Source organism: Salmo salar, chromosome ssa03, assembly GCF_905237065.1.
Source record: "Salmo salar chromosome ssa03, Ssal_v3.1, whole genome shotgun sequence".
Classification (NCBI taxonomy): Eukaryota; Metazoa; Chordata; class Actinopteri; order Salmoniformes; family Salmonidae; genus Salmo; species Salmo salar.
In genome coordinates this window covers 77,475,569-77,494,557 of record NC_059444.1, presented here as the reverse complement: position 1 = coordinate 77,494,557, position 18,989 = coordinate 77,475,569, and the positions used below count along the sequence as shown (strand labels likewise).

Here is an 18,989-nt window from a genome sequence, read left to right as displayed (position 1 = left end):
ATTGACCAATAATTAGAAAGTAGGTGGGACCAGAGCACCTTTCTGTCCAATGTTTGTTTGTTATGGTTCGGTCACATGGGTTATTGCCCCGCCTATTTCCGCATTTACAGAAACGGGTTTGATAGCTGCAAGAGAGGAGCATAATGTTATTATTTTATATTAACACATAGTTGTGATTGTGCATTCATCAGTGAGGTTATCTTAATTAGTATTTGTAAAGTCTGTTTGCTGACCAAGCCGAAATAGTAGAAATCCTGCGCGCGACTACAGCACTTTTGCCATGGAATATGAATAGCTGTGAACTCCGTTTCTATAAACTCACCTGCTTGTGTGGTCATAGAGACTTTTCAGTCAAGTGACACTCGACTGACTTTGCAAATCTGTGGTAATTAGATCAAAGTGAGTAGCCTGGAGAAATTAAACCACCACCAGGCATGACTGTGGAGAAACCAGCCGCAGGTGTTCGCACCTACGGCGGCCTGAACATCCTGAGGCACCTGGCGAGTCTGGGGGCTCACCCCGCCGCCGTGGCTTACTCCATGACCACCCTGGGAGCAGGCATGATGAACAGCATATTCAGCTTCTACTATGTCAAGCTTTTCCTCAACAAGTACAAGATATCAGAGGGAGCTTTCCATCAGTCACAAGTGAGTACTGTACTACAGTAACAGTAAACTTTGAGAGGCAGGTAGCCCAGGGGTTAGAGTGTTGGGCCAGTAACTGAACCAAATGATTATTTATTGAACAGCAACTGTAGCCTTTGGGCCCTAAGACTATGGTGCACTTGTATAATAATAGGCCTACATTATGCACTGCCCAGTAATAGTATGTCAATACAAAATGGGAATAACTGGCTTGACATGTCAATGCTCAATGGTAGTGAGGAATGTACGTACAATGGTATTATTGGCCATGCAGCTTGCTCACACTTTATTAAGTGGAACGAACAACACATGACAGCATATACAGTCCTTAGACATGTGTAATTTGGGCAATTGTGCAATATTAGCAACTTTGAGATGCACATTTATATGCAAACAAGACAATAATTATGTCGTCCCTCTGTCATCTCTTCATCCTGACAGGTGGTGTACATGGTGTGGAATGCAGTGAACGACCCTCTGTTCGGCTACCTGCAGGATAACTCCCGCGTACCGTGCTGCTCTCAACGTCGTCTCTCCATCCTGTATGGTGCTCCCTTCTACGCAATTGCCTTCCTGCTTGCCTGGTTTCCATGGCGAGAGTACGCCCCCGGCGACTGGATGAGCGGCGTCCACCTGATGGTGGCGTTGTGTGCGTTCGACGGGATGCTGACGTTTGTGTTGCTGGCGCAGTGCGCCCTCTTTGCAGAGATATCAGGCCACCACCAGAGCAGGCTGAGACTCATCAAATACAACCAGGTAGGAAAGGGAGGTGTTTTGTGTATTGTTTTTTTTTGTTTTTTACACGTTTCATTTTAGCCTGTATATGGTATTTATTTTGTTGTCTGAAGTCAGTAAAAAGTGTTCTCACGTTTGTCTCCTCTTCCCCCTCCTCTCCCCAGGTGGCGTCACTTATAGGTTCCTCCAGTGTTCTATTCTGCGGCCTCCTCTCCCAGAACATGGATGACTTCCCATCCTTCCAGGGCTTCACTGTCCTGGTGGCTGGTCTGGCTTGTGGCTGCATGATCTACACAGGCCTACACAGCAAGAGCCGCTTTGACACCAAAGGGTCAGCACCGGGGTCAAACTACCAAGGTTCTGGCCAATCAACTCTTTCCTTCTCCTTGGTGACCTCTATGACCTTGCAGATCCTGACCAATAGGGACTTCCAGCTCTTCGTGCTCATGAACTTCTTTCAGGTCAGAAAATAGACTGGGATACAGCCACTCAATGGGGCCACAGAATGTGGTTTGATCTGTTAATGGGGACATGTGTGTATATGAGTGTGTACCACAGCTGACCATTACATTTATATTTCCTATCCATTGCACTTTTTCCAGGTCTTCATGGTGGCATTCTGTAATAACTTCACTATGATCTTCGCCGAGCATCTGATACCCCCCAACGTGCTTCCGTCACTGGCCAAGAGCTTCATGTATGGAGCTGGCTTCATCTGTCCTCAGGTAACATACCGCAGCTCAAAACACTTTATACTGACTGGAGGGAGTCACTAACCTCACTCAGCATCACCAATGTATTGCATTGAATGCCTTGCCAAGTGCTGACCACACACTAGACCACCTATTTTATAACATTGCCTCATTGATTTATTTCCCAGTGTTACTTACTGTATCTTATTGTCATCTCTCTGTGGTGCGTCTCTCTCAGTTGGTTGTGCTGAGCAGTCAGAGCCTGCTCCACGGCCTAGGTTACTACAAGATCATCCTGCTCACCTTCTACGTGGAGGCTGGCATGGCTGCCGTCATGCTGGTGCTGGGGCCACATCACTACTACATCCTGGCATTCTTCCTGACCGCTAACATGTAAGAAGTTATGTTGTGGTAGTGTCATTGTAATGTTATTATATCATCTATTTCTATGTTATTGTAGCCACTGGCATTAATGACAGTGAATTTCCACATATATCAGTGTCAGTTATGTAATTCAGTAACATGATTTGCTCCATGAGTTGGATATACAACTGTGCCATTTTACAACTGTTTGCTTTATCATACAAACACTATTTAATTGTAAAAAAAAAATATATTCTCTTTGTCACCATTAAGGGTCCTTGTCCAGGCAGCCTTCAGTCTGTTTAACCTGCCTCTGGCTGACATTATCGACTCAGACTTTCAGAGACACAAGCGCAGGTAAACCCAGGTCTGCTGTGTGACAGCACAGTTATAAAAGTGCCACATCAGCACACAGTGACCTCCACACGCCCAGCCATCCATTACAGATAGACAGAAATAGAACACTACTCTCTCAGGTGTGTTCTATAGGTTAACACTGAGCTTCATTGGCAGTGCTACAGTACCTAACAACCTCCCTTAGAAGGGCACCTACCTAACACTACAAAAGTAACAGAGGCTGTATGTACTTTGTAGGGCACATTATGTATGTATTGATATTAACTCACCAAAGTAAGTGCGGAAGAGGTTAAGTTATTTGGACTTCAAATGCAAAAGGTTACAATCACTGTGCATCTCTGTAAGTCACGTACAGTACACAGACAGGAATGTAAACACAGTGACGGAGGTAAACACTAGCAAGGGTATGACTAAAAGCGCTTGAGCCCTTGATGGAAAATATAAATCCAATCATTCCAATCCATGATTATTATTGTCATTGTTATATCCTTATGACGTCCAAGTAAGTGGATCAAGTATTAAAGCCTTGTTGTGTCCTTTCCCTCTGTGTCCCCTACAGCTCCCCCCTCTCCTCCATGGTGTTTGGGACCAATGCTCTGTTCACTAAACCAGCCCAGTCTCTGGCTCCTATGCTGGTGGTCTCCATCCTAAACCAGTTTGGCTATGAGAACCTGAAGGACGCTGGGAGGGATGCAAACCCCAGGTAAGGGCTGCTGGGAAGGATGCAAACCCCAGGTAAGGGCTGCTGGGAAGGATGCAAACCCCAGGTAAGGGCTGCTGGGCGGGATGCAAACCCCCAGGTAAGGGCTGCTGGGCAGGATGCAAACCCCAGGTAAGGGCTGCTGGGAAGGATGCAAACCCCAGGTAAGGGCTGCTGGGAAGGATGCAAACCCCAGGTAAGGGCTGCTGGGAAGGATGCAAACCCCAGGTAAGGGCTGCTGGGAAGGATGCAAACCCCAGGTAAGGGCTGCTGGGCGGGATGCAAACCCCAGGTAAGGGCTGCTGGGCAGGATGCAAACCCCAGGTAAGGGCTGCTGGGAAGGATGCAAACCCCAGGTAAGGGCTGCTGGGAAGGATGCAAACCCCAGGTAAGGGCTGCTGGGAAGGATACAAACCCCAGGTAAGAGCTGCTGGGAAGGATGCAAACCCCCAGGTAAGGGCTGCTGGGAAGGATGCAAACCCCAGGTAAGAGCTGCTGGGAAGGATGCAAACCCCAGGTAAGGGCTGCTGAGAAGGATGCAAACCCCAGGTAAGGGCTGCTGGGAAGGATGCAAACCCCAGGTAAGGGCTGCTGGGAAGGATGCAAACCCCAGGTAAGGGCTGTGTCTCAACAGTCTTAAATGGCCTCTCCTTATCGCTAATTGTATTATTGTGGTGAGAACTGAACAGTTGAAAGTGAATTCCCTGTAGACATCCATTTTGCTTGTGTCTGTGTCTTCAGATAAGTGAGGCGAGGAAGGCACTTTAGACTATCAAGGACGACCATTTAAGATCCTGTTCTGTGTTTTGCATTATTAGCTATAATCCATGTTTGCTCTGCCAGCATGCAAATTAACTTTAGCCTGACCAAACCAGTCTTACTGTTACGGCCTGGTGTATTTTGGGGCTGTTGGAATGATCTAGGATTGGTTCACTGCCAGCGAGTCACCTGCTGAATTAAAGTAGCATTTGATTCATTTCAGGTGCCGATATCACACATTGTTATCTGTAGATGTAGTGTTTGACAACTTTCTGGGGTTATAGCTTGAACTCTGTTACACTTACTAAGACTGCTTACTCCCCCTAGTGGTGGAATAGCTGCATTGACCTGTTACATTAATTGTGTCAGTGAACCCATGGAAAGCAACTGCATTTATTCTATGACATGGTAGTTAATTATATGTTACTTTAATGTATCTCTATCATAGCATTATTAGATGTAATTTTTATGAATTGTCTTGATACACAGACATACTGGTTGAATTCATGACAACACATTTCCAGTAGCTCCTCTATATCTTGTAACATATCCTGTACTGTCTGAATAATGTCCTACTCCTTCCCTGCAGTGACTTGGAGGCCCTCCACACCACCATGTTCTACCTGGTGTGTGTGGTGCCCATGTGTGTCGCCGCCCTGCAAGTCTTCGCCTGGAAGCCCTTCTCAATACGCAACAGTCACACCGTGGACCCCATGTATATCGACGGCTGAGTCACTCAATTTATGCTGTTTATGAGTCACTGTCTATGCTGTCTTTTAAGACTTGATAGGTTGCTGCAGCACTCCTAAAGGGAACATGGTGGTGTAATGGCCGGAGGGTACTGCAGAAGAAAACACTCCATCTGTATGTGTTTATGTTTGTCGGTGAACTTGGCTGGTGGTGATGAAGGTTATGGTACTGACCCTAACTCTGGTAGCAGGAGCACAGTACCTGAGTCTGCTATTACTCTATGCAAAAATATTATGTTAGTTACTGTGAACTTTTTGACTTAACCAAGTTTGAGGGATATTGTAGCATCAGGTTACTTTCACATAGTTTATTAGTTTGCAGATTTTGTTCTCCAAAAAAATTGAATGTAAAACAGATATTGTCTTTGACATTGTGTATACATTGTCTATACTACATACTGTTATCATGGGACCTGAACCATTGTGATGCTGTGCCTTTGTCTAAATAGTTAATACCAATCAAATATTCTATTACTTTTCATTCAAATGATTTGCATTAATTTGTTGGGGAATGTTTTCTACAAGTCTTTTTACAATGATTCCATTTTAATTAAAAACAATAAGCCTTCATTCAAATAACTTGCACGTGTTATTTACGCTGACTTTTGAAACTGAAACATGGACAAAATAAATTGGATATTCAACTTCAGATTCAGTACAGAGACTTCTGTTTTTCTTTCTGATTCATTTGAAGTTCATCAAATCTGGATTATTTTTGTCTTGTTACTCTCTCCATATAGCATGTTTTCCATTTTAAACTGACTGAAGAGGAAAAGGCTATACGGACACTCCTGACCTGCAAACTGATATTCCGAATTTGTTAAATTTAGGTCAGGGTTACTGGTTTGGTTAAGGTCAGGGTCAGTTTTAGATTTTGGTTAGTCGTTTTGCAAGTCAGCAGTGTCCTTATAGTTTATACTCTCCCCTGCCTGAAGATCAGTCTGTGTAGGGAAGTAGCTGTCATTAGTGGTTATCCTTTTTGTTGAGTCACTGGTTTTGGTAAATGTCCTCTGGATCGTTGGAGTGGGGGCTTTCAACCTGCAAGACGATTCAGTTGAGTTTATCAGCTGTCGAGTCAACATGGTGTAGATTAGATGTGTTGATGGAGAAGAGTTTGCTTAAGAACAAGGTGTGATAATTTAGTCAATTGAAAACAGGTTGATATAACTAAGTCATAACATAAACATAACATAAAATCTAAGCACTTTCCTAGCCTCTCTCATACTTATTAGGAAAGCCAATAAGCCATATTAGGAAAATGCAATGTGACCATCCCGTACCTTGTTTTGAGCAGGGCCACTGTGGTTGGGGTTTTTCTTGTTACTTTGTAACTTCCTCTTGCCGTACAGCTCTTGCACAACAGCACCAAACTGTACTCGAACTTTATTCTTCTGTAAGAGAATGAACAGCAAACAAATCGGTTACATCGCAGTGGTAAATAACAACTCAAAAGTGTTGTATTTCCTTGTCTTTCTGCAATGTAAACATACATTAAATTCTCAACATTGTGAGACTGAGGGTTGTACTAGGAATTTACAAAACAATAGCAAGGGCTTAGAAATAGAACTGTTCCTTGTTTAGGACATTGGGCTTTCCACAACATGGTGAAACGAAATATTGTGAACACATTGCAGATTGTGGTGGCATCAAGTATTCTTTAAGACATCATGAACAACTTCAGTGAGGCAGTAGAAAAGAGAAGACTGCACCTGGAAGTCACTCTTCTCTGTGCCTCTGCAAACGGCAATGTCTTTCCCAGTCTAGTGTAGAATGAGCGGGTTAGAATCCAATGTAGACTAGATGATTATGATGGTTGCATGATTGGTCAATATATTTTATGCACTGTTACGTCTCAAACAACAACCAATTCACAATGATCATTATATCTATGTATCTAGAGTAATACAATAGCTTACCTTCTTACGAATGATCAGAATCAGTATTGCCAGACTGTACAAGACCAACACGACAAACAGCAGCCACAGCAAAACATGCCAGGCCATCTGCATGCCCCTCTCTGAAAGCACACAGGAGAACTGTCACTTGGTTTTCATATGGTTGTAAATGCAAAACTTGAGTAGAACTGAAAAGTCCCCCTTGCTACCCCAAACACTCTAACCCATAGAGATACATTAAATGATGAGTAATCATTTCAAATGACACGTGTTCTATTTAATTCTATGCTCTTACCTCTCACCACCAGCGTGGTGCCCTGCCCTATCTCCTGTGCCCGGCTGCATACCACGTCTCTAAACACGGCAGCACAGTGGTACACCCCGCTGTCATTGGCCTGGAGTGAGTTGATATTTAGGCTGTTTCTCTCCAGGCTGTATTTGTGTTGCTGGGTCATCAGATTGACCGAGTGGTGAGCGTCCTGCTTGAAGACGAACCAGAGGACATCAATTTTCCTATTAATATCATATGCGATGTTACAGGGGAGAGTGGCTGACTGACCCCCTATCCGCCAAATGATCTCGTCTGGCTGGTGTAACGATAACCCTGCGGGGCAGTTTTCCTTGTTCCCCATGATGTCTGGAGTAAAAAGAGATACAGGTACAATCATAAACTTGTACTCTCAATCGTTATAAGTGAAGCCAATATGGAATCAAAACAGTTTTAATCTGATATTTTATTATACTGACATAAAGATACATTTAATTTAGCTGATATGTCCTTACCGGCTGTCGAGATTAATAGAGGAGATAGAGGAGAACACTGATAGAGGAGAACACAGATAAATCCGTTCTGATGAAAACATGATGTTGACACCATATGTGCGCGTGCGCTGTGATCTCATGACTAAGTGTGCAATAGACAGAACAGGAAGATGGAAGTTTTCACTTCTCTCACTTTTCCATCCTGTTTACCAAGTATCTCAAAATTATGTGTTTGGTGTTGTAATTCCAAACAAATTTTCTCACAGTTGTCAGTCAAAGCTGTCTTCTCGTAGTAATGTTGCAGCATCAGCGAGATGTGAGAATCAATCTGTCCGCCTTTCTTCAAATTCAAGGCCCTGGCATGACTGTCACATTGCGTATTATTAAACTAGAAATTCTTACCGATGGATGCTGGTAGGCGTGTTTTGCACAGGTGTCACTCAAACCACTGTATCCAATCCGAACCCAACTTGTTTTGTAATTTACGTTTTTCTTACGCCCCCTTCCACGTCGACTTGCCCTATCGCCATATTTCAACTCGGTGCATCAAAAAAGGGATAGTGAAACCGGTTAAATAAGTTAGCTAGAAAGCTAGTTTAAACCAGAAAAAGTTGTCAACAGTGGACTTTAAGTCATTTTCACCGGTGTCAAAAGAAGGCATCAGCTCCAGCAATGAACATCTTCAGGTTAACGGGAGACCTCTCTCACTTGGCAGCTATCATCATTCTCCTGCTCAAAATATGGAAAACCAGGTCGTGTGCTGGTGAGTATATTAGCTACTAAAATGTATATTTCTTCAAATGACTTATTGGCTATGTGCTGTCTACTTATGTATTTAGTTAGCCGTCTGCCCATATTCCAACCAATCTAGTTAGCTGTAGTTTAGATCCCTGTAGACAGCTAGCTAACATGGATAGTTAGCGTTATATTCCGAACCCACTGATATTTACCTGCTAGCCACAGAACAAACGAGCAACGAATGGCATTTTAAGTGCTGATCAGTGTATATATAATGCATCATGAAACAATTAAATGCAGATCATGTTGTGTTCGCTAGCTAGTGAGTTTGAATTGGTTGAACGTTAGCTACTTCATCACACTGTAGCATGTCAACTTGCTAGCTGTCTATTCTAGCGCGGCAACTTGGATTGCTCAGATTTTTTAAAAGTTAACTACTAGCTAAACGGATTACTGTTTAATCAAAGCCTTCATTGAATATCTGATTTGCCACCTATGTAACTGGTAGCTCGCTAACTTGCTATACAAAACATGTTAACTACGGTATCTTATTAGCTAGCTACGTGTAACAGACAAAATAGTCGATGATTTAAAAAAAAATCGATTGCTCATAAAGTGATGCAAGTTTGGACACTGTACCGTGCTTTCAGATGAGGTATTTATTAATAACTTATGTTTAAACATCCCGTCTAGTGTCACCTTGTTTTCTGCAACAGTCTGGCATGCGAGTTCACTCAATGTCCCGGCGTTTGATTGTTAGATCTGGACTCTGACGTGGCATTCTTGAAAGGATCACGAAATTAAATTAGGTGGCAAGGAATCAATGCATTCTCACTCAAAAGTAGTCGACACTTCTACATTTATGTCTCAAATTAGCTGAACACATCCTATATTCTAAACACTCGCACACGTTTCTCTCATCGACCTTGTTTGCATCGGATTAATTTGTCTTTGAGGCATTAGGATCTGCTGTCTTTTTCTAATACCAGTCACTGTAATATATGGAATAAATAAGATTTATTGTGCACATTACGATTAGGCCTACATGGAGATGCATTAGTTCCTGGGTGATCACCCTGGTCTTGAGATGCTGCTGCATTTGTTGACGTAGTTTCAGCAAACAGATACAGTTCATTTACCCTCTAGTCAGACATGGGTTTGTCTCATTCACATTTCCAACTGCTGTTGATAAGATACTATCACAGTTGCAGCTCTGACTGGGCAGGGGCTTGCAAAGGAAAATACTATTTTGGAAGTTGTGAAGCACTTGCCATTCTTCCAGAACTTGTTCTTGAAGTGATGTAAAACTATTTTATTTATTTTTTAAACTAGAATAATCATTTCTTATTTCATATTATCTGTCCTACTGTTATAAAACTGGTTGTCCCTTCCAGGTATCTCCGGGAAGAGCCAGATCCTATTTGCTTTTGTCTTCACTACTCGCTACCTGGACCTCCTCACCTCCTTCATTTCCCTCTACAACACCACCATGAAGGTAAGAGGATGGCAGGACCTTATTACTGAGCCTTCCTTTATTTCTCTCCATACCTCCAAACCACTGATAGTATTGATTAAGTGTTATGAGTTGGGCCAGGCAGAATCTGTGGAATTCCTTAGAGTTGTCAATGTCCTCACCAAATCTATCTGAGGCTTCAGATAAGTTCTATCTGTAGATTTCTTCTGGCCCTAGTCCTTATGAGAGACGGTCTGGACTCTGCTATTATTTTCTTCTCAGCACCATTAACGTGGGATACGCTGATTTTTCTCCCTCTTCCCTGCAGGTGATCTACATTGGTTGTGCCTACGCCACTGTCTACCTGATCTACATGAAGTTCAAGGCCACCTACGATGGGAACCATGACAGCTTCCGAATGGAGTTTCTGGTGGTTCCTGTAGGGGGCCTTGCCTGCCTGGTCAACCATGACTTCTCTTTCCTAGAGGTTAGAGACATTTACATTACATATGAAGGAGAAACCCCTAGTTGATGGCTACTTAACCTATTCCGCATGATCAGTTGTTAGCGGGCGGGTGGATGAGCTTAATGGCTAATATACATTGTTGTCTTTGTCTTTCTATCAGATCCTGTGGACATTCTCCATCTACCTGGAGTCGGTGGCCATCCTGCCCCAGCTCTTCATGATCAGTAAGACGGGCGAGGCGGAGACCATTACCACCCACTACCTGTTCTTCCTGGGTCTCTACCGGGCCCTGTACCTCTTCAATTGGATCTGGCGCTTTTACTTCGAGGGTTTCTTTGACATGATCGCCATCGTGGCCGGCATGGTGCAGACCATCCTCTACTGTGACTTCTTCTACCTTTATGTCACCAAAGGTGAGTGTCCACCTCTGATTCCTGTTCTGCCATCTGTGTATTCGCTGTTTGACCTGGTATTTTATGTATGCGTAAGTAAGCTTTGTTGGAGTAATTGATGGTTGAATTTGTAGGACTACATCATATCCTAAATGAGTTATAATCTATCTAGATGCACTTTGAATGTTGTAGTACACAGGAGTCAGCACACTGCAAGGGAAATAAATAAAAAAATTGGACCCTCTGACATATCTCAATAATCCTCAGTGCTGAAAGGAAAGAAGTTGAGCCTTCCAGCATGAGAGGTTCAGACGGAGACCCCGTGTCTCCCAGCAGACTCAGGGTGCGTAGAGATGACATCACGGAACCCCGCCGAGCGAGCACAAGATGCCTGAGAGAGAGAGCAACTCAAGGGGAAAAACACTAGTCTTCTTCATGAGTAACTTTGAACTGGTAAACAACAAACAGCTCCAAAACTGAATGAGAGGTCATCCCAGGTCTTCACGCAGTCTTCAGATATCTGTTTTTAGCATCTTGCCTTACCTTTTCTCATTGCTGTTCAGAAAAGAAAGAAAGAACATGTTTTTTTTTCGAAATGTGAGGTGTGCTCTTTGATGGCTCAACATGCATTGTCGATTAGGGTTGACTCAATGCAAAGTACTATGCCGAACTTCAAAATGAAATGCAAAAATGTAGTCTTTAAGATTAAGAGCGTCTGCTAAATGACTAAAATGTAAGATGGAAACGATGTGTCTAGGAGTGTTATGTAATGATTTGTCTTGATATTTTTTTCATACATTGTTTTTTACATTTAACCCCTTGGCCAATTTATTATTCACAACTACATTTACTTATCTGTTTTGTAGGTGCTCTTTCCTTTGGATATCCCAGTTTGCACTCCTCTTTAAAAAAAGTTATCCTGCAAAGCCCACTTTCAGGTTCTTGTGTTTTATAGAACCCTTTGCCCAATATTTTTTTCCCCAGTTGCCCTTTTGACATTTTTGGTAAAATTTACTTCCAATGCAGTTGTCAAATTGGAAAAAGCTCCCATCTTAACATGATAAATATCACCTTTCACATCACCAACCAAAATAAGAGTTTATTGCATTATGTAGGCCCAGCCTCAGCTTGTTCAACATTGGATGATTGTAAGTAATTTAGGGGTCCGTGTCAGTAAATGTGCTTTCCGATAGGGCTATTTGGTTTGTTTTCAATGCAGTCATAGACTAAGGTTAATTTGGTATTGATTGAATACTGTAATCGCCTTACATGGTCAGTTTGTTGTTTAGCTGTTTAAATAAAGATGCAGTCATTTGTCACAGGTAAAACACCCATTGAAATGTAAATGATATTCTAGAACAGGGTTGAGGAGGAATGCGTGTGAGATATGGTGTTTGTTATGTATGCATTTGGGTCAAATCTCAACATTTAACTCATTTTCCCAGCTAAGTAAACCCCATACTCTTTTCATTTGAGTCATTCCTATAGCTTTTGTTTTAAGTTGCATGATACCACTTCACCTCCAATAAACTTTTTATGAAAAAACAATTTTACCTTGTTACTGTGAAAAAACACAACCTATGTACAGACGGCTAGAAAAAGATCAGCCCAAAAAATGGTAAGTACTTAGAATTACTTGTATTTTATTAGAATCCCCATTAGCTGTTGTGAAAGCAGCAGCTACTATCCCTGGGGTCTACATTAAACATGACATATCAGAACATTTAACAAGAACTACAAATCTGGTGAAGGGTCAATCATTACAAATGGGCACACTTTTGTATATTTATTAGAAAATGTCTTACAATACTGAGACGCTGGCCTTTCTAGAGCAAATACATTTTGTGCAGTTGAAGTGATTTACTTAACATTCCATCAAAGTAACATCTCACTACTAATCTTCAGAGAAAAGGTACATTAAATTGAATACATAAAACAATTTATTTTAGATGATACAAATCATCAGTCACTATCTGTTAGTGCATACTTTACATTCTGTATATCTGGAGTGTTTCTGGTTCACACAAACTGACATGACCTTAGTCACAGAAACTAGCTCCCACTGTTCAAATGGACCACAGATTTTAAACTTAATCAAAAGACTGACCTGTTAATCCTATGTGGATCAAAACTAGAGGAACACATACAATCTTTGGCAAATGTACAATATGGATTATAGCATACTGCACACATTGTTTACAAAATAAACAGATTGTCAAATACAATGTAGCAGTAACATGTATACTATTTGGACTGCTACCTGGTCATCTGTCATGTTCTAAATGGGCTTTGTTTAACAACAAATAATTTCTACCATTACAGGTGCTTAGTCCCCTCTCCATGGCAAATGAGGACAAATAAAAACCAAGGTACATTCACTGCATGTAACATCTGACATGCAGACTAGCAACCGATAGCAGCTTGAATTTCTACGGTTTATCATGTATAAAATATACATCTTTGTTCTCTTAATCCTTAGAAAGATCAAGGAAATAGAGATATTAGTGTAAATGCTATAGTGCAATACAATAAGAAATCAACAATCAATGTGTCTACAATTATACAACCTCCAGAATCATATAAAGAAATATTAATACTTGTATCAATGGTGATGATTCCATTGGACTGTATGGATAATAGATTTTTCTTGTTAAAGGCCCAAGGCAGTCAAAGACATGATTTTTCTTTGTTTTATAAATATTTCCACACTATGAGGTTGGAATAATACTGTGCAATTGTGAAAATGATGCCCTTTCAGTGTAAGAGCTGTTTGAAAAGACCACCGATACACCATTTCAGCCTGTTTTGGTTGGCTGAAAATGTGGCCTGCCTGTTGACATCGCCTGGCTGTAAATTAGTTAATAAGAAGAAGAGTTCCAAACGTCTCAGACAATAACAGCTAGTTTTCAGTTTTTCCCTCCTCACTTAGACCTAAACAATTATTGCTTGAGAATATGCTCTTTCCTAAAAAGCAATTTTTGCTTGTTTTAATTTATAAAAAATAAAAGGTACTTAATTATTAGCCCGAAATTATTTGATATTGAGATAAAAACAGCTGCATTGGGCCTTTAATAAAAAGTCAACCTGAGGTTTTACTCTAGTTCTCGAGTCTAGAGGAACCCCTATCTGCCAGTGTGAGGACTGCAGTGCAGTGATCAGTATACGATTGTGTCTGTAGAAGGCCATCTCCATCACTGACGCTACAGCTCCTTAAACCTCGAGCTTCCCATAGGATTCTTCATCTTCTTCTCTGTCAGATTTTAAAGTAGGGGAAAGAACAAACAACTTGAGTATTAAATTAAAGGGACACTTTAAACTTATGAGAAACAACATTGTATGATATCAAATGATGTGTTAAGTTGAACACACCTATCTTGTCCCATGACTGTTTTATTTGTCGCAGGCTACAACCTAGTGACTTGGTACGTACTGACACTGGGTGAAAGAAAAAGAAAGTGGAAGAGAATGAGAATCTCAAATGAAGGGCCTCTGTGTGTGTGTTTTCACTCTAGGCTGTGTTTTGATACCACTGGCTGTAGTAGAAGTTGAGCATGTTGGAAAAGGTAATGTAACAGGCACCGAAGACCAAGGAGACCAGGATGGCGAGGATGGCCAGAGCAGAGAGCACACACAGCAGACTGATCCCTCCCAGGGACAGCAGTAACACTGGAGGGAGAGGAAGTAGGAAGAATGAGAAAAACAAGAGCGCAAGAAAGGGTTTCAGTATTATCCACCTTCATTGTCCCTGATAGACACATTCAGGCTAGTTGTTATACTACAATGCTGGGAAAAGTATTGGTACTGTAGTAGTGGACAGTAGGTATTGTATCGGTAGTGTAGGGACTTACCCTCCAATAAAATGAAACCCACTGTGACAGCAATGAATGTAACAGTGGCAAAAGTCAGGAAAATCCCAATGGGTACAGTGGCCATGGCACCGAATACCAACACAGCCAGGGCTAAGAATGGGTGGCCATTGAGGTACTGCCCCATTGATGTGTTCATCAGCTCTGCCACCTAGTGAGAAGAGAGAGAAGTGTCGTGAACATGCTTCACATTACCTATTGTCCTATTAAGAAGTAATACATGCCTATTACTGTTAGACCAAGAGTTTGTAACAGTGTTGCTGAAGAGGAGACAGGGTGCACTGTTACCTTGGGGTCATAGTACAGGCTGTCCATCATGCTACTCAAACTGCCCTGAAGCTGCAGTAGCCCTTTGGGGATAGTTGTCACATTGCTGCACTGCATTGTTTGATTTCTGTCATGCACAGAAGTGGAAGAAGGGAGATAATGGGAGGGGGTGGGGTTTACATTTGAAAATAATTGTTTTTTTGCTGTCACATAGTTTGGCTACCTCTCATGGATACAAACATAGAAATATCTAGCTAGCTCACTTCTAAGTCTATTTCAGCAAAGCGCCCAAATGATGACACCTTAGCTACGAAGGTTTCTTGGTTTGTTTACTTTCACTAACGTTAGCCTAGCTGTCTCGCTAAAACTATTTCCAACGACTTGCTAGCTAAAAAGCAAGCAACACATCGAGTTACTCCTCGATTCCACTCGGTCTTAATTTTATCACAGCAACTCATGAAGTTCGCTAATAATCCAAACGTTTTGCTAAACTGTCCGTTACCTCCTGCAGCTACTTCTTCTATACTATTATGGCGGTCCGCAAACACACGTTATCAGTACATGCCGCCACCTACTGTACTGGAGTGTCTAGTCCAGGTGTGTCAAACTCATTTTAGCGCAGGGGCCACATGGAGGAAAATCTATTCCCAAGTGGGCCGGACTGGTAAAATCATGGTATATATAACTTAAAAACAACAACTTCAGATTGTTTTCTTTGTTTTAATACGATCAACATAAAACATAAAGCTGGAGCCTGAGGACAGTGTGTCCACAATAGTACAAGCACAACATCACTATTAATCATAAAACACCTCAAGTTTATTGGAAAATTCTAAAGAAAAAGAACACACAAACACAATGCCTCAGTGATTCACAGAAGTATATCACAGATCACAGAACTATATCAGGGTGTCTCATGCAGCACTTTATGTGGGGTTGCATAGTTTATTTGACTCCTGATACCTGGCATCTTTTAGCTTTCACCAGCGCATCAATATCAGGCGTCACATCCTGAGTGGCAGCCAACTTCAGGATGTGATTCAAGTGCTTGTGCGTGAGCCTTGAGCGCAGCTTTCTTTTATTTATGCTCATTACAGAGAAAACTTGCTCACAAAGATATGTGGTTCCAAACATGCACAACAGTTTTGCAGCGAGGGCTGTCAAGTTGAGGTAACCTGGCAAGAGATTCTGATAAAATGTGTCCAAGCCAGCTGCGGCAAATTTGCCCTTCATATCCGAGTCACACTGCAAGTCTATTATTTCAAGTTGGATGCTGACGGGCAGATCAGAGGGATTCACGGTGAATGGCGAGCAAAAAACGTTGAAGTCTTTCTCCAGTTCACCAAAAATCTGAAAGCGTTGCTCAAACTCCCGTAACAGTCCCGTTATTTTATCTTTGAACCGCATCATGTCTGCCACATGTTGGGTCGCGCACACATTTTTCAGACAGGGGAAGTGAGCTGCATCACCACCGGCAAGTTGCGTCTCCCACAATGACAGCTTCAACTTGAAAGAATGTATGCTGTCATAATACTGCGTGACGACTTTGTTGCGCCATTGCAGCTGTTTGTTCAAGTTATTCAGGTGCTCTGTAACATCCACCATAAATGCAAGGTCCTGCATCCATTCTGCGGAATGAAATTCTAACACTGGTTTGCCCTTTTCTTCCATGAACTGTTCAATTTCTTCTCGTAAATCAAAGAAACGCCTAAGCACAGCACCTCGGCTTAACCATCTTACCTCAGTGTGGTATGGCAGGCCATAGATGTGGTCTTTCTCTCTGAGAAGGCTGTCAAACTGACGGTGATTCAGGCTTCTGGATCGGATGAAATTAACAGTTTGGATGACTACTTTCATGACGTTATCCATCTTTAATGACTTGCAACACAAAGCCTCCTGGTGCAAAATACAGTGAAAAGTCCAAAAATCACGTCCTCCATTTGCAGATTGCACTTTCTCTCTGAACTTTGTCACAACGCCTGCTTTTTTCCCGATCATTGAGGGCGCACAATCTGTAGCCAGGCTGACAGCGCGGGACCAGTCCACTCCGACCCTGTCCAGCGCGCCGACGAGTGAGGTGAAAATATCAGCTGCTGTCGTTGTATCTGTCATCTGCACCAACTCCACGAACTCCTCGTGACGGTCAATGTGTCATCAACTCCGCGGATGAAAATGGCCAGTTGTGCAACATCTGTAATGTCCGTGCTTTCATCAATTGCAACTGAAAACCCAATAAATGACTTTACTTTTTGCTTCAACTGGCTGTCCAAATCCACTGAAAGATCGGAAATCCTGTCTGCAACTGTGTTTCTTGTCAGGCTGATATTTGCAAAAGCCTGGCGCTTTTCAGGGCACACAATCTCCGCTGCCTTCATCATGCATGTTTTTACTAATTCACCCTCACTAAATGGTTTTGAAGCCACTGCGATTTCATTAGCAATGAGGTAGCTAGCTTTCACTGCAGCGTCACTGATGTCTCGGCTGTGAGTAAACACAGACTGCTGTTTCTTCAGACCCGCCAACAGTTCATTCACCTTCTCTCTTCTCCGCTGTCCTTGAAAGTTGTCATATTTGTCGGCATGAAGACTCACATAGTGGCGACAAAGGTTATACTCTTTCAGCACTGCAACATGCTGTGAACACACCAAACATACAGCTTTCCCATTCAATTCCGTGAATAAATAGGAGGATGAACATTTTTCTTGGAACACTCTGCACTCTGCGTCCACTTTTCTCTTTTTTGACAGAGACATATTGGGGCAATGAGGGTGCCAAAGCACATAATGTTAAAAGTAGAAGCCGTAATAAATATCGCGGGCAAAACAAAGTAGCTCATCCGGACTGGCTGCACTTGCTTGACCTACTTGCTCTGCTCCGGTATAAACAGTTTGCTTGCTTAACACAATTGCTATTGCGCCATCCAGTGGACACAATTGGAACAGCAGTTTCTTTAATTGAAAAATTGCAGCTCATTTTTATACTTTACAAAATCATCTCGCGGGCCGGATTAAACCCATTTGCGGGACGTTTGACACCCCTGGTCTAGTCAATCACAATTTACAGACTAAATGAATAAAGAACCAAACATTAAAATTAACGTAACCCTCCTATCTTGTACTACTCTGTTCGTTATCTACTTGTCAGTAAGAGTGCCGACTGGTTTGAAGCTGCTTCTTCTTCTACGATATCTGCAAACAAATATTTGGGACAAATTCTCTGACATTGAAACTAAGGAATCCTATTTGTGCTTCTCCAGGAAAAATCTTCTCAAACCTCAGCAGCACTGATAAGCTTTCACTTCTTTGACCCTCTTTCCTACTGATCAACCTTTTTGGCCTCAATCACTCTGCCTCCCTTCATATTTTCTTTAATATCATCTATGTGTAGCAGTGTGATGTTGTTCCCCTAGATTATGCACCAAATTGCACACAATGACCAATTCAAATTGGCCAGGTCAAGAGGGGATGCTAATAATTTGATAATAATAATTCCGTGTTTTTTTAAAATTTAATTACAGCTGCATAGCTAATGTTATTTTTTGGTGTACAAACACTTTTTCATATCAACATTGTACATACACGTTATTGTAAAAGTTTTGTATATTTTGGTTTGGCCCATCGCGGGTTATCTGTATTTCCTTACCCCCTTATTGTTCTCTTTTTGCCTGACCTTCGGCTAGCAAGATACCTGAGAGCTGTGACTGCACCAAGTGCTAAAGTATTGTGTGTTGTCTCTTTGTGTGCAGGGCAAATAAAAAGAATCCAACCAGCAGACCTCCAGTTGTGGCAGTATCCTAATTAAAAGTACACAACGCAGAACGAACCACGCCACAAACTGGTGCCGCGACCTGCCGTCTGGTCAGCTCAAGCCGTCCACCGGGGCTGTGCATGTGGATGAGATGCGCGATATGCGCATGCGCACTTGTTGATTGTTTGCTATAAGTGAATATATATACTGTAAATAGTGAAGGTGAATGTAGCATATTCACTAGATAAGGGTATTTGTGTTTATTTGCATGTTTTGAAGGAATTTGTTTATTGCAATTTTTTTGTATTTGAATGCAGTAAATTACATTGTATTTTAGTGCTCTATTGAGCCATGAAGACTCTCAAGTCCATAAAAGCTCCTGGGAGTAGAGTATTTGCTAATCC

At 42.0% G+C, this 18,989-nt stretch overlaps 4 protein-coding genes across 9 annotated transcripts; 2 read left to right on the top strand and 2 right to left on the bottom strand.

Moving 5' to 3' along the window:
• Positions 1-139: 139 nt before the first annotated feature.
• Positions 140-5,657, top strand: mfsd13al (major facilitator superfamily domain containing 13a-like). Its single transcript, NM_001140218.1, is given in 8 exon segments — positions 140-647; positions 1,086-1,400; positions 1,544-1,840; positions 1,982-2,104; positions 2,310-2,464; positions 2,708-2,791; positions 3,351-3,494; positions 4,840-5,657. Coding segments are annotated over 8 exon segments (1,473 nt in total). The 5' UTR covers positions 140-434; the 3' UTR covers positions 4,982-5,657.
• LOC106601731 (immunoglobulin superfamily member 6) lies at positions 5,293-8,042 on the bottom strand. Its single transcript, XM_014194077.2, has 6 exons — positions 7,678-8,042; positions 7,190-7,531; positions 6,916-7,016; positions 6,709-6,759; positions 6,280-6,390; positions 5,293-6,037 (listed from the first exon to the last, which is right to left on the bottom strand). Exons 1-6 carry the CDS (start codon positions 7,769-7,771, stop codon positions 5,987-5,989), a joined length of 750 nt encoding a protein of 249 aa, XP_014049552.2. The 5' UTR covers positions 7,772-8,042; the 3' UTR covers positions 5,293-5,986.
• Positions 8,043-8,183: 141 nt separating this feature from the next.
• On the top strand, positions 8,184-12,253 carry erd22 (ER lumen protein retaining receptor 2). The gene is given in 5 exon segments (NM_001140122.1): positions 8,184-8,419; positions 9,789-9,889; positions 10,176-10,334; positions 10,474-10,726; positions 10,973-12,253. Coding segments are annotated over 5 exon segments (639 nt in total). The 5' UTR covers positions 8,184-8,328; the 3' UTR covers positions 11,008-12,253.
• A 75-nt stretch (positions 12,254-12,328) lies between these two features.
• Positions 12,329-17,738, bottom strand: LOC106601732 (general transcription factor II-I repeat domain-containing protein 2). 6 transcript variants are annotated; one of them, XM_045715497.1, is made up of 6 exons: positions 15,802-17,738; positions 14,860-14,965; positions 14,554-14,722; positions 14,285-14,371; positions 14,075-14,140; positions 12,329-13,955 (listed from the first exon to the last, which is right to left on the bottom strand). In XM_045715497.1, the coding sequence occupies exons 2-6, from the start codon at positions 14,953-14,955 to the stop codon at positions 13,906-13,908; spliced, it is 468 nt and encodes a 155-aa protein (XP_045571453.1). In that variant the 5' UTR covers positions 14,956-14,965; positions 15,802-17,738; the 3' UTR covers positions 12,329-13,905. The 6 variants fall into 6 exon arrangements, with proteins under 6 accessions (XP_045571453.1, XP_014049554.1, XP_014049553.1 ...); XM_014194079.2 differs by having other exon boundaries at positions 14,233-14,371; positions 16,579-17,738; XM_014194078.2 differs by having other exon boundaries at positions 16,579-17,738.
• Positions 17,739-18,989: the final 1,251 nt, after the last annotated feature.